We start from the raw sequence: 15737 nt of genomic DNA on the forward strand, positions 1-15737 counted from the left end.
GGTGTATTCTCTACTTCCAATCCCTTTATTTTATCTGGCATACATTACTGAATTTTTCTTATATTTTTATTTTCCATCTGTCCTGTCCTTTCCTCAAAGGCATGGGCAAAGCCTTACCTTCTTTAATGTGCCCCATGGTACTCAAGGAAGTATAACATACTGATGACCACTAATAAACATGGCAATATTCTTTTTCTTATGTTTCTAAAGTTATTCAAATTTGAAAGTTTAGCTACGAGCATCAATATCTACTAAAAATAGCATCAACAGGAAAGGAGATATTTTAGAATAAATTTAGACCAGCTTATAATGACACCCGGAAATAGAGAACTATTTTAAGTATTTGGTGTCAAATCAAATTTATGGTGGCCTAGGTAATTCCAAATAATGTTTTCAGTATATAATTTCCACAGCATGGATCTGAAGGATTATGCTAGTCTCCTTTTTGCAATAATTTGTCCTTATTTTGTAAAGTTTAGTTTTATCTCAATACATCTACATTTGTTTCCTTGTATTGACTCCACGTTCTCTTTAAGCACATTCCCAATCTTACCAATTTCTGAGAGAGGTAGTTGGTATTCTTTCCTCATGTCAGCCAACTTAGAAATCGTTAGGAGGAAGGAGCCAAAATTCTCTTGAATTCTGTTGTTGTGTTCCTCTACCACTTCGGCAAATTCCTTGGGAAGATCATCTAGAATTACCTAGGAAACAATGAATTAGACAAGTGTAAATTAAAAAAAAAAAAAAAAAAAGGCAGAAGATTACCAAAGTCTGTGAAACACAGGGTCATAATACAGTTAAAAGTCTGGATGAAAAAAATATTTGAAGTATAAATTCTATTATTTGTAAAAGTATAAACACAAACACTAAAATCACCTGTGATCTTACTCTTCCTATAGGTAGCTAATTAGGTATTAACAAAGAAGGGAGCAAAACTGGCCAAGCCTGATTAACTAGGAAGCTACAGCTTCACAGGCACCCCAGGGGACAGCCGCATCCCTGGGGAAAGGGACATTACCCCCGACCTCCCCCCTACTCTCTCTCCCCCTGGCCCCAGTAGGCAGGGAGCAGCTGGGTTACAGGGTGGCGGGATGAGCAGGGGGACATTCCCTTGCTGGGCACAAGTGCGGTAGAGGCCAGATGACGAAGCAGAACTTGGGGGCACGAGCAGTAGGAGCCAACATGGGGACCTTTCCCAGGAGTCTAGCCTGGGAAAATCAGATAGGGTAAGGGCAGGAAACCCCGGAAGACCCAGGAGAAAGACTGGATAGGGAGAGGCTCCAACTCAGCCCCGGGAAGGTCCGAGAAAGAGGTTGGTTAGTGGAAGGAAGCCTGCTCTCGCCCAAGCCCAAGGAAGCACAGTCAAAGCTCCACCAAGGCCAGGCTCAGCAGCACCCACGAGATCCCTTCGGCAGCCGCACAGGCCAACCGCCGGCCCCACGAGCACAGGGGCTGCGCTGGACCCCTGGAGCCTTGGGTGCTGGGCCCATGGCCTGGCAGCTCTGGGTCCTGGCCCTCGTGGGGACGGGTCTGGGTCTGCGGACCCAGAGGCTAGACTTCTACAGCGAGAAGGAGCGGAGCCACCTGGTCGTGGATGAGCCCCTGGGCGTGGTGCGCCTGGTGGCAGTCCTTTGTTTTCGCTCCAATAAATCTTTCCACTTATACCTCAACTCCTCCTGTGTGTGCATCTCTGAAATGCATTTCCTGCGATACTGTGGAAGAATCCTATTTCCTCTGGCAACACTACCGCCCAGGAAGATAGGTTATAAAGATTTGGCTGTATAGTATTTCCTTTCAGTCTTTTACGTACAAAATTTTTTGTAGTATTCTGTTTCTTTTCTGCCTAAAGATTATACTCAATGTTATATCTGGAGTATTTTCTGAGGTCATGGAATATTATTTGAGAAGATGAATTCTAGTAGCTACATAATAATACCACATAGAGGTTTGCTAAAATTCATTTAACCATTCACTTTTTGTTGGATATATAGGTGGCATCCAGTTTTCAATTATAAATAATCATGATATGTTATGGTTTGAATTGTGTCCCACAAAACATTGTATGTTGAAATCCTAAGGTTCAGAATGTAACCTTATTAGAAAATAGGGTCATTGCAGATGTAATTAGTTAAGATGAGGTCATACTAGAATAGGATGGGCCCTAATCCAATATGACTGGTATCCTTATAAAAAGGGGAAATTTGGACACAGAGACAGGAACACAGGGAGAATGCCTTGTGAACATGAAGGTAGAAATTAGGGTGATGTGTCTACAAGTCAAGGAATGCCAAAGAACCAGAAGCTAGAAGCGAGGCATGAAACAGATTTTTCCCTGTCTTTAGAGGTAATCCAACCTGCTTAGACTTGCAGCCTCCAGAACGGAGGCAGCATTTTTGTTGTTTAAGCCACCTAGTTTTTGGCGCTTTGTTATAGCTGCTTAAGGAAACTAATAAAAGATTTTTACATCATTTTAATTTCTGTTTTGGTTATATCATTATTATAAATTCTAAGAAGTAAAAATACTACATTAAAGAATATTTTAAAGGATATATCTATTTACTGTCAACATAACTGTCAATTGCAATTTTTGTCATATTAACAAGTAAACTATAGTATCTTGTTAATATCCATTTTTTACTATTGGTAGGATTATTTTACATTTTATTTTTTCATAACTTCAGTACATGAAAAAGCTATATATTTCATTACATCTCTTTTGCACATGAAGACTTATTAAACTCATTAATCGTAATCATTTTTCTGTTGATCATTTTGGCTTTTTAAATAACTAGTCATTTCTTCTGTACATGAAAATAAGAGCTAACGCTTGTTGAATGCTTCCTAAGTGCTAAGCACTTTGCATATGTTAATTAATTCAATCTTCATAGCAATCCTTTGAAGTAGGTACTATTATGATTCCCAATTTACAAATAAGTAACAGATTGGGATAAAGAAATTTGCTTAAGGCCACCTATGTGTTAAGTAGCAGAGCTCAGAAGGAGTCCAGGAATCTATCTGGCTTTAAATTCCATTACTGTACTTCATGTTTGCTATGCTTACCTTTCCCATAATTATATCATATTTTTAATTTCCTGTCATTTGGCAATGAGTACAATTCCCAGAACAATAATTTCCAATGGCTGTTAAACTGAGCATTCATGTCTTCGCGTTTCAAATTAAATGTTACTGTGGCCATTATTTCACCATTAAATGTAATGATTTAGGTAATCTTCATTGTAATAAAAAATCCTATGTTACTCACATGCTAAAAACCTCTAACAGGAATAGAGTTTTCTGGTTTTAAACAAGACCTCAAGCTGAAAACCTCAGCTGAGAAGTCACTGTATATACCAAGAACTGACTGACACATGATTAAGAGGTAACTCTAGTAAATGACAGCAAAGCTTTGTTATTGGGAAAATACAATTGCATTGCATGTTATAATGGAAAAATTTTACATAAAATTACAAAGTTATGGTATATATATTTTTTCTTACCACTGAATGTGAAAATTTCTTTTTAAAGTTTTTCACACAGGGAGGAAGATATCGTCTTCCGAAAAGATTGGCTAACACCACCACTAAAGTTTCCATCACTTCCTTAGAAAAGCTCTTTGGGCCTGTTTAAAATAAGGAGTTTAAGTTTCAAAACTTTAGAGAACAAAATTCATCATTTTAGAACTATACTGAGCCAGTTCTTAATACCTGAGCTTAAAATTTCAAGGTAAGACACATTTGAAAATGTCACTTTCCAGATACTTGGTGAATCTTTAAACAAATTATAATATTACTTTATAATAATGCAGACTAATTGACCTCCTACTAGCAGAGACTCTTGGTATCCTTGGATCCATTCTTAGCTGTAGGAATAAAAATGAAAAAAGAACAGACATCTGGCCTTTAGTTTTGGAATTGCCCTGGGTTCCATGATGGGCTCCAAACCTTCCCTTTGCCGCTTTGTTCCACTCAATTTTCCCACCTCGCTTCAAAACCTGCTAAGGAATGAAGGCCTTATGCTTCTTTCCAAATTCCTTATCTGCCACTCGAGGCCAAATGTTAACCTGTCCCCATTCTGTCTTTGGCATACATTACAATCCATAAAAAGCTCACGACTACTCCTATTGCTATGTTCCTGATATTTCTCTCCTTGGAATATTTGTTTCCTACATTTCCATATGCTTAAATTCTTGCAGTGTTTTAGGCACTAAATCTCCAGGGGAACCCTATGTCTGATTCCCTATTTTTAATTGGCCACCGTATCTAACAGAGTGCCATGCCCACACTGGTAGCCACTCATGTGAGAACTTGGAAACAAGCTGCAACTGTCTCAACTCCTGGAGAAATGCAGAGCAATAAGAGTGAAGCTCCCAGACTCCAAGCAAACAAGCAAACAAAAAACACCTCAAATTGATGTGTTCATACTGATAGAATTATGGAAAAAATTTTTTCAGCTTTTTTTATTCCTTTAACATTGTGATACATTACTCACAATATTTATAAAATAAGTAAAATTTAGCGATGATTATTTTCTATGATCCTTTCATGAAAAGATAGATTAGTAATGGATTAAAAGCTTTATGGTTAGATATATTAATAGTTCTAAGGTATATCATATAATATTTTTGTTATTTTGAATGTTCTTTTAACAAAAGTTGGTAATTTACTGAAAATAAAGTGAACAATGGGATATTAATTAGTTCATTTGAATTTAGAACATATCACTTTATTTCTCTCCATAGAAAATTAAATTTCTTCATGTTAAAGTTATGAAAAAGGGAAAAATAATTTATGATTTAAAAAAGGAAATCATTACAGAGGACAACACTGTGATGCCAATATATTCCTATAGTTTATATGTGATTTTTGAACTGTCACTTTTATATTTTATTATGATACAGCTAATGATTAGGACCTAAATGTGAAGATATCAAAAAGAGGCCTGTTTTTCATATCAATGACCAGATATAAAAAGGATAAATTAGTGGTTTTACATATATTATTGCAATTTATTTCAACTGATATATATACATTAAAAATGCCTTGTGATTCTAAAAGAATAGTATTTATTACTCTAAGGGTTTCTTTTTAATGTAAAGTACATTAAATGGTCATTAGAATATTTATAGTACTTACAAATATACCATGCATACATTAATAATATTTTTATAAACATATATATAGTGGATATAAAATTTAAAAATGTTCAAAATACATTAAGAGACAATGCAGTTAGAAAGTTACACCATCCATTCTGGGGAATATGTGGATAGATGTAACTACACATGCAGTCTGTGTGTGTGTTTGTATGCACAATTTAATGAGTGAACGTTTGGGAAAGGAGTATTTGCTTACCTTTTTTCTTCATTGGAATACACAACTTGTGAAATAAACGTTTCTTCAGCAAGCTTACTAAAACAAAGTTTGCAGGTTCATGGTAGTGCAAATGTGACACAAGACCAGAATATCCAATGGGAATACATTCTTGATTCAGGTATTCCTATAAATTAATTTTAACATGTTAACCTTAGTCTCCAGATCTCAGCAATATCAAACAAAGAAATTGTTAATACATTTTAGTACAATGGAGTTAAACATGTGTACTAACACCTTAATTTGGTGGAAATAGGTTTAATTCTTACCTCTCTGATCAAGAATTGCAAAGAATATATAAAGTAAAACTTTAACATGCAATTGATCTTCGGTTGCTTGAAGGACATCAATGAATGTTGGAGGATCGATAATGCCTACATATATATATCGAAATATCCAGTTAGATATTAAGCACATTTTATAGTGTATCTTCCAAATGTAATATACAAAGGACAACTAAACATTTCTATTATAGAACAGGATGTTATATCTACTTATGTACTACATATCATATATGATAAAATTTTTATATTTTTAATTAGGCATTGAATATTGCTTAATTTTCCAAATGTTTGAAAGCATGCAAGTTAAAAGCATGTTTTTGAGCTGAATAAGGGCATTTATAAAGCAGAATTAAATGTTTCAGGAGTTTATTTACCACACATTGTTATCTTATTTCCTTCAGCTTATGTAATTTATATAACTTACAAAATTGAGCTTAAGTGATTATATTTATTTAAGTAATTTAAATAATGCGAAACAGCGTACCTTTGCTTTGGCATCCTCCTTGTCCTCTGCTTTAGCAACTAAAAGCATGAGTCTGAGAACCAAGGTTATGCTTAGAGGAAATTGACCCTTTAGTTTGGGCACATTTGACTTTAGGAGCCTTTCTATCTTCGGTAATGGAATACCATAGAAGAATACATTTCCTATAAGATCCTCTCCACGTCTTCCTGCACGACCAGACATCTATGGAGATGATCACATAACGCTTTTAAATCACTTCAAATCTTGTCTGTAAGTGGTTAATGTCTAATGTACTTATACCTTGTGAAACATTAAACCTTCAAAAATCTCAAAAGAGGTTTTGTTGCTTGGTATATTAACTTTAGCAAAGTTTAAAATATTATTTTATTTTACAAATATATTGTCAAAGTGTGTTTGTTTTTTTAGTAATGTCTATGTTTTAAGATCATGAGTTTTAAGATCTCACATACTTAATAATGTATTTCCAGAAACTAGAATGAATTGAGAATACTGTAGACATTCAAATTATAATTGTAGATTCTTGGCACCTTTGGGTTCTCAGAAGATGTGGTTACCTCTTCTTCATATTATTTTTGCTCAAGTTCAATAATATTTACCAAAGCAGGAATATTCCCAAGTAAACTAACCCACTTAGCTAGTCAATAAGTGCTCAAAGTGTCTTTAAATGTATTCATATTCATACAATGTCATATATCTGGAACCCATTTTAAAATATTGTGTTAGTTTCCAAATGTTTTCAAATAAATGTGGTTTTATTTTGGCTTACTGAATAGATGTTCCCAACCCTTATGTGTGCAAATGTAACACAGGCAGGTTGTATAAAATACCTGTCGAAAGTTCAAGGCATCCAAAAAAACAGAATCTTCCGTAAAAACAACAGATTTACATGGCATATTAATTCCCAAAGCAAGGGTGGAGGTAGCTGTTACCACCTAAGGGTCAAAGGTAAATAAATAAATGAATAAGTAAATAAATAATAAATAATTTAACATAGAATACATAAATGTATGCTTAGTCTTTAAATATTGAGTAGATTAAAGCCCCTGGAATCATTTTTTTTTAAATTAAAACTCCAATTGGAAGCCAATGTCACCAAAAATTAAAAATGATAAAAGAAGCATTAGGAAAGATTTTCCTAGCATGGCTCAGTGGCTGAGCAGTGACCCATGAACCAGGAGGTCAGGGTTTGATTCCCGATCAGGGCATGTGCCAGGGTTTCGGGCTAGATCTCCAGTGGCGGCAGCCGATCACTGACTCTCCCGAAATGCCATTTTCTTACACAGTATAGTACATATTAAAACATATAAAGTGAATCTAGCAGAACTACAAAGAGAAACAGAAATATTTACATTAAGAATGAGAGATTTTTAACACTTTCTATTCTCAGTAATTCTACTCTCAATAATTGATAGAAGGTAAAAAAAAAGTTACCAGTAATACAGATTTAAGTTAAGAAGCCTCACAGAACACTGAAGTCTGTACCTGCAGAACACATATTTTAATGCCTGTATAGAACACATTGCTAATAGGCTTTACTTTTAGAGCTCTTAGATTTACAGAAATCTGCAAAGACAGTACAGTTTCTATACTCTGCACCCAGTTTCCTCTATGATTAACATCTTAAAAGGTCCTGTACGTTTGTTACAATTTATTGATATATTATTATTAACTAAAGTTCATACTTTCTTTCAATTTTCTTAGTTTTTGCCTAATGTCCTTCTTCTGTATGTACCCCTGGTATCACATTACATTTGATAGGCATGTCTCCTTTGACTCTTCTTGGTTGTAGTGGTTTCTCAGGCTTAGTCTAAAAGAAATCAGGGACCTTTGGAGACATGACTTACTTAAGACGGGGGCAAGAAATATACAGGATGAGTAAGCATCTTACTTTGTCAGAAAGCAAGGAAGTGCTCAAGAGCAAACAACTCACAATGATGGAGGTATGCCAAAGTGTTACAGGAAGCAAGTGAAAGAGCTCCCAGTTGCCAAAACGGCAACAATTTGAACAAGAAAACAAGTAAAGTAGCATTGAATTATAATCCAAGGCATAAATTAAACATCCCTGTGTCCACACTGATATAAATGCTGGATATATAAATAAATGAGAGAGAAGAGACATAGCTCTTGTACAGAGGAATTATAAATAATTTTATGTAGATACTCTAACTATAAGGAGGTCAAGTGTAACTGAGCTACCTACTCCTTAAGTGTGGACTATGCATAGTGACTTCCTTCCAAGGAGGGCAGTATGGAAAATGAGGTTAAAAGGTAACTTTATAGTGGAAAAGTCTACAAATATGATCTCAGCCAGGTGCTGAAGATTAACATCCATAGTGATGTCATGCCCACAGTCTATAACCCTAATATAATATGATGAGAATGACATATTACCTCTGTAATGGCCTTCCTTCAAGAAACACATGTGATCATGAGAGAAACATGAGTAAAAATCCTGAGTAATATTCTACAAAATAATCTGATCAATTATCCTCACAACCACCAAGATCTTCAAAACAAGGTAAACCTGAGAAACTATCACAGCCAAGACAGCCTACAGAGATCTGACAAATAAAATGGTGCATCCTAGATGCAATCGTGGAAGAGAAAAGGGGCATTAGAGGAATAACTGGAAGTCTGAATAAACTTTAGTTAATAAAAGTGTATCAATATTAGTTAGTTCATTATAACAAATGTACCATACTAATGCAAGATTTTTAATATGGGAAATTGGGTGCATTGCATATAAGAACCTGAAAATTACTTTTGCTCTTTGAAACAGTTATTTCACTTTGCAGAATCAGCTGATCCCATCAATAATCAGAAATGATGATATATGTTTATAAACAAAAAATCTGAACATTAGCAGAATGTTTAAATGAATTATTATATACAGTATATGTACATTACGATGCACTGAAAAAATGTTTATTATGTAATGCTAATTAATAATAGAATTATATACTATTAGGCATAGTAGAAAGGATCCCTAATTGCATATACATTATTTATGAATTATGTAAAAATATTTAAAAGAACAGAATACAATATGCTAAAATATTAGCAGCACATCCCTCCAAGTGGAGGGATTAAGGGGAGGGAGGGAGATGGAGTGACTCTCCTGCATGCTGTCAGGGTACATTTCTTCCTCCTACTCAGGCCAAAGGAATGAAGGCACTGCTTTTAGGAAAGTTGTCCTCAAAGTTCACCAACCTTGACATGCTTCAGTCTGAAAAGCATCTCTACAACTTGTCTTTGTTTAAAGACCATCGAACCGTGATGATATCCAATGCCCCGCCTTAACAGACAGTGCAGTTTGTGGGCTTGTCTTGTTCCTCGCAGTCTGCGTAAGATCTTTGCTAAAGTCTGAAATAGCCAAGCAAAGAGTTTGCAGGATCAGATTAAAGCATTTATCCTTCAACTGAACAATGATGGCACGTTAAAAGGTTGTTTCGAAATCAATGCAGAGTTGGGCACACTTCTAAAAAGAGTTGTGATTTAGGCCAGAATCCAAAGCCTATTTCAACTACAAAATGCCCATCATGTGGTATTGTAGTAGAATGGTTTCACAGTACCTGACATTCAAAGCTTGATATCTGTTTGATACAAGCAAATGCAACCCAACCTTATATGTGGTGATCCTTTCTTCATCCACTTCTTTATTAGGAACATGCACCCCATTTTCTTTCCCAGACCCACTGAGTGGTTGAGGCCTAGCCTTGGTCCCAAGGGTTTAATCACTGCTATAGCTCAAAAGAACTAAGGGCTCCAGCTCACCCTGGGGAGATGAGGAAACGCTGAAGGGAAAGGATCAGAGGTGGGTGAGGAACCCAAGTACCCTGTGGCCAGTACCCAACGCTTTCCAGCCTAAATTCTCAGCTTAGTCTGACTTGCTACCACCCCCATTTTGTTTTATTTTTGCTGTTAATTCAAATCTAACTTACTGAGTTTCTTTTTTATTATCACCTCCAGTCGTGTATGACCAGTGTTTGTAGTTCTCTCACTCTCTTCCTTTCTCTGTGTCTTCCTATCTTTTCTCTGCATTATCTTTGTGAGCATCACTTCCTTTCTCTCTCTCTCTCCCTCTCTTTCTTTCTCTCCCAGTCTTTCTCTGTCTCTCTCCCTCTGCCTCTCCCCTGTTTTCCTTTCTCTCTCTCTGAAACTGCCTGTGTTTATTTCTGTGCATTTGTCTGTTTGTCACTGTTATTGTTTCTTCTTTTTTTTCTCTTTTCTCTTTTTTCTCCCTTTTTCTCTCAGTCCACCTCTCTTTCTCCCCCTCTGCTATAACTTCAGGAAAGAAAAAAAGCATAAACACGTAATAACCACATTTCTCTGACTACTACATGAACAACTAGGTCAACCAGCAAGCATTTTATGAGCAACCATTGTTTATAGAGTGTCTGTCCATGTTCCAGAGTTAAGTTTCTGAAGGAGCTGTGGCATTAGGGAGAAGTAGAAGACAATCACAACTCCCCAGTTTCCAGTTTGAAGAAATAGGTACAAGGTAGGTAAAAAACAGACAAGGGAAATTTTTCAGAAGACAGGCAAATATGACGTTGATGTTCTTTTAGCAAGTTGTTGTTGAAGTCTATAGCTCAAAAAAAAAGATTTTTACATGTAATATTCATATATCTGTCTACATAAAGGAATAGTTATAATGAATTTCAATTAATAAAGACAGCTTAATAAATATTGGAGTTATACTTTGGCACAAATCTTCGAGTTGCTTTTAATAACTGTATAAACCCACACAAGTTAATTTCTGCAGCCTCCAACTTTAGTCTCCCATTTATTGTTTCAAGATTAATTTAGATTAAGTATGTTGTGTTTTATAAATTCCATATTACAGTATAGATACTACATACACTTTTATGTGCTAACCTGTGTTCCTCCAAAGATTCTCATGTCAAGGTCTTAACCCCCAGTACCTCAAGATGTCACTGTTTTTGGAGATAGGGTCATTAGGTTGGGCCCTCATCTAGTCTGACTAGTGTCCTTACAAGAAGAGGAAATTTGAACACAGACACATAAAGGGGAAGATGATAAGAAGACAGAGAAAAAAGATGGCCACCTGCAAGCCGAGGAGAAAGACTTGGAACAGATCGTTCCTTCATAGCCCTCAGAAGGAATTGACCCCATCAACATCTCAGACTTCTACTCTCCAGAACTGGGAGAAAATCAATTCCTATTAATTAAGCCACTCGCTTTGTGGTTCTTTCTTACAGCAGCCCTATCAAATCTGTACACACACTTGTATATATCCTTGTTTCTTTTCTCTTACCTGATAATCCACAACTGTACGGTCAGTAAAAGTACAGTCTGGAGGAACTTGATAATGCTTCTTAAGGTTTCTTTTAATTTCCTTTATTTCAGCTGACAATAAAATGATTCTGTTAATTCTAGCACCTGAATCTGAATTAAAGAAACTGAATATAAAAAATTAGGGAAATGAGTAAGTATATTGACTATAGCATGTTCTTTATTTCTTTTAAGTTTGAGGTTATGTATATAAATGCCAGGTAATTCAAACCCCAAACACAATGCCCTATTAGAGAATTTTCATCAGGCCTTAATGACCTCAATTGTCTCTATATCAGTTTACCATTTAAGTATACTTTAAATATATGCATTAAAATGCATCTAACACAAAATTGGAAAACCTCTGCACCTCTCCCATATCTCATGCCAACCAAATCTTAATTTGTTTTGCATATACAGTAGGACAATATTTTTTACATTAAATTTGATGGAAAAATTCAATTTTTCTAATAACTGCACACAAATGCAAATTCTTTATAGTTGAAAAAGTGTAGAAAATTTTTTATCTGCCAGGCTCTCTTCTTTTTAACATATGCTGTAATTGATTTTCTGTATGTGCCAAAATTAGCCTTGAGAGCTATATGAGAATACTTCTCAATAAGTCATTGCTTGGGTGAAATGACATACAGAGGCAGGGTGACCAGTCTGCTGGACCATTAGAATAGACTTGTATCAGCCATCCTATCTGAAATTTCATTCTTTTAAGACCCAATCCTATTTTATATGATCACTCAATCTCAGAAATATACCTGCAAGAACCAGAAAAGAATAATTTATTGCATTATGGTTATTATTTCTCTCAAGAGTAGGTAAGGACAAATGCTAGAAAAGAATCCTGAGTGAGGGTAAGACTTGTGTAACTATTATCAAACAAAGTTATGTAACAAAATTCATATATCATGTTTTCCAGATTAATTTGTACATTAGAATGAAACAAAAAATAGAGCCATTTCTTTACATATTTGTATACTTTATGTTAAGACAAAGACATAAATATATAAAAATCATATTTCCTGTGTTATATTAAAAGACAATGTGTTAGTGAACTTGGTCTAACTCATTAGCTATTAGGTATTCTAATAGCTATATGTCTAAACAATTTACTTTTAGAAAATTTGCAAACTTGCAATTTCTAAAAAATAAATCTATAACTTACATTTCTAAGAAAAAGGAAAGAAACTAGTATAATGAATAAGATTATTGTAAACTATTGCATAATTATTAAACACAAAAAATCCTCTCTTGGATGTCCTCCCAAAAGTGAAGTATAATTAAATTAACTCAATTTGTCATAAAAAGAGAAAAAAAGTACATCATCACCTTAGAAAACAGGTTTAAATTATAAAAACAGTTGAACACTCATACATTTTATTAAACATTTAAAATTCTACAACTCAAGTAAAAATACTCACGCAGCAATGTTTCTTTTTTGAGACTTTCTTGCTTTCCATAGTTTTTTGTTCAAAATTCTCTTCTCCCTTTCAGAATTTGGATCATTATGAGCAATTTGTTTGCTTATCAAATTAGTAAGAAGTCGTGAGGCTGATAATTCCACTGAGTGAATGTTAAATCTAAATTAAAAATATATGAGAATTGCATGTTCATATCAATCTTATATATCTCATATATCTTAGATACATCTCATATATATCTTATAGATATATTTCATATATTAGAGAGGTAGATTATATATATAATCATATACGTTTTATTCATAATCTACCTTTAATGTGTTTGTTTGCTTTGGAGATCTTGCTTTGTTTCAAATGGAACTGAATAAATTAGATCTAGGTTTCCTCTCCTCTCCCCCTCGTCTAGAACATCTACACTTTGAGACCCCACCCTTTGTAAAAGCGTCTTTAACCACCCTAGCCATTGTTTTCTCTTCCCACTAAACTCTGACGCACCTAATGTCTTTGTCACATATTTATTTAAATTGTAGATTTTAATAAAATCTACAATTTAAATCTACAATTTAAAGCCTGTTGAGGGACAGGCAAATTTAAATCTACAATTTAAAGCCTGTTGAGGGACAGGCTATGCTTTACAATTAATAATTTAGTGTTTTCTCCTATGTTCCCAGAAGTGACAAATATCTCCTCATGTTCATTATTAACACCTAAAGAATGCCTTGAATACTGAAACATTACATAACTGTTTATTTACTGACCAGCTCAACTATTGAATCTAACTCTTTTCAAGGTCATATACAACCACTCTTCCAATAATATCAATCCTTAAGGGCAGTCAATGTCACAGGTTGTTTCTGCATCCCTGAGTCCTGGGCTTAGTACCCAGGTGCAAAGTGAAATGAACTGATGTGAGCTCATTTCATCTATTTAGATTGATTAAATATTTCTCAAAGGAAAGTCATTATTTTAAGTATAATGAAAACATGGCTGCTAATTATTTGATGTTGGTACTAAGCCCCAGCTCACTTTTCTTTTAATGCTCTGAAGGGAAAACTAGGAAAAATGAAACTAGCAGAATGAAGATGTTCCTTTTTTGTGAAGAGTTTAGATGTAACCACTTTTGCAAACAACCTACAGAACAACTACTACAGCAAGGTCCTATGCTTGTATATGTTACGCATGCGTGCGAGTGTACGTGCTCTCTTTTGGCAAATGCACACTCTAGCTTATCCTTTTTTCCTTATCTTACTTTGATGACATATAGAACTTTTCTAATAACTAATGGGCCAGAAATTCTGCAGCACTCAACTATACAATTAGATTTGAAGTATAATTTAGTGAGAGGTGTTCCTTCCTCTCATCCTATACCCAGCTTGGTATTTTAAGCATGACTTCAACATAGAGTTAAAAATTCCTCAAAATTTGTACTGGCTGGATGGCTCAGTTGGTTTGGGGCATCATTCTGTGTACCAAAAAAGGTCGTGGGTTGAATTCCCAGTCAGGGAATAACATTTCTAGGTTGTGTATTTGATCCCCAGTCAGGGAGCATATGGGATGCAATAAATCGATGTTTCTCTCTCACATTGATGTTTCTCTCTCTTTCCCTTCCTCTTACTCTAGAATCAATAAAAACATATCCTCTGGTGAGGATTTTTTTAAAAATTCTTAAAAGTCTACTAATATGAATCAAAGGTTATATATATTCTTCCTCAATTATTGTTTTTCAAAGTCTTCAAATGCATACAATCTTAAGTATAATGCTAATGTTACTTACGAAAAAAATATTGCAGGCAGCCTATTCATTTCTTTAAGTTTTTCCACAAAATTAGGAAACATTCTTCGCTTTTCACTTTCTGGACTGTCAAAAGTTTGAGGCTTAAGGTAATTCAACAACTGATTCACCTGAATAAAATTATCATAAGTAAAAGATAAGTCATAAGATACTTGTGATAGTGAAAAAAAGATGATACAACCAGCTAACATTTGAGAATGAAAATCAAATTGGTAAGGCTTAGTGCATTTTCATGGAGTAAGTTAGAAATTATATCTAAATCATGCACATTTTTAAATAAAATTATATGAGAAAACTTGAATGATATACTTCCATAATACTGTAATCATGTCTATGTAGTATCAGGACATGGTGTTTATGGAAGGGGACAGAGATTGTTACCAATTGATGTTGGTCATTAATGGGGTGAGCACAGGGTACAGTAAGTAGGACTTTAACACAGAGTCAACATTACTCAAATTCTGCCACTATGAATCAGATATTATATGGTCATTCATATTCATCATCAAATTAAAATTAAAAGTGAAGGGCTGAGGAGGCTATAAAAACAACAGGTGCAAACCGTGGTTGTCCTGGAAAAACTAAGAAATGCAAACAAATACAATTATGTAAAAGAATTCAGCTAACGCCCCAGGTATTTAGGAACCCAGCCATGAGAGACACAATAAATCAACTATTAAACCAGGTCATCTGTACATGTTGGGATTAGAGCGGTGTGTAGTTCAATATAAGCTCAAGGAAAAATAAAACACTAGGGGAGCTCTTCCAGTTTTCCAAACTATATATACCATGTTTCCTTATCTTTTTGTTTTGTTTAATTACTCAATTTATATGTCGTAAATAAATACATTATAAAAAATTTTGAAGAAAAAAAAGTTGAACAAGCTCTGCTCCTTTCTCTCATTTCTTTCACTCCATCAGTTGATTTGCCCTGAAGAAACACCTCAGAGAGCCATTTGCAACTATTATAAGGTAGAGGTTAATCCACTCCACAAAGAGCCTGGTGATTCACTGTTCCCTGGCCTGGGCCTATGGCCTGCGAGGACCCCCACCAGGCCTCAATAGCTCTAGCTTCAGTAG

General features: G+C 34.8%; 1 protein-coding gene across 1 annotated transcript in view; it reads right to left on the minus strand.

The window, feature by feature from the left end:
• Positions 1–15737, minus strand: part of LOC107527531 (putative ATP-dependent RNA helicase DDX60) — a 78975-nt gene that overhangs the window by 10097 nt on the left and 53141 nt on the right. The window contains 10 exon segments of the mRNA XM_016200308.2: positions 554–701; positions 3498–3619; positions 5352–5496; positions 5639–5743; positions 6138–6338; positions 6965–7069; positions 9348–9500; positions 11416–11560; positions 12866–13024; positions 14640–14767. Coding sequence (XP_016055794.2) covers positions 554–701; positions 3498–3619; positions 5352–5496; positions 5639–5743; positions 6138–6338; positions 6965–7069; positions 9348–9500; positions 11416–11560; positions 12866–13024; positions 14640–14767 — 1411 coding nt within the window.

Source organism: Miniopterus natalensis, chromosome 4 (genome assembly GCF_054644295.1).
Source record: "Miniopterus natalensis isolate mMinNat1 chromosome 4, mMinNat1.hap1, whole genome shotgun sequence".
Classification (NCBI taxonomy): domain Eukaryota; kingdom Metazoa; phylum Chordata; class Mammalia; order Chiroptera; family Miniopteridae; genus Miniopterus; species Miniopterus natalensis.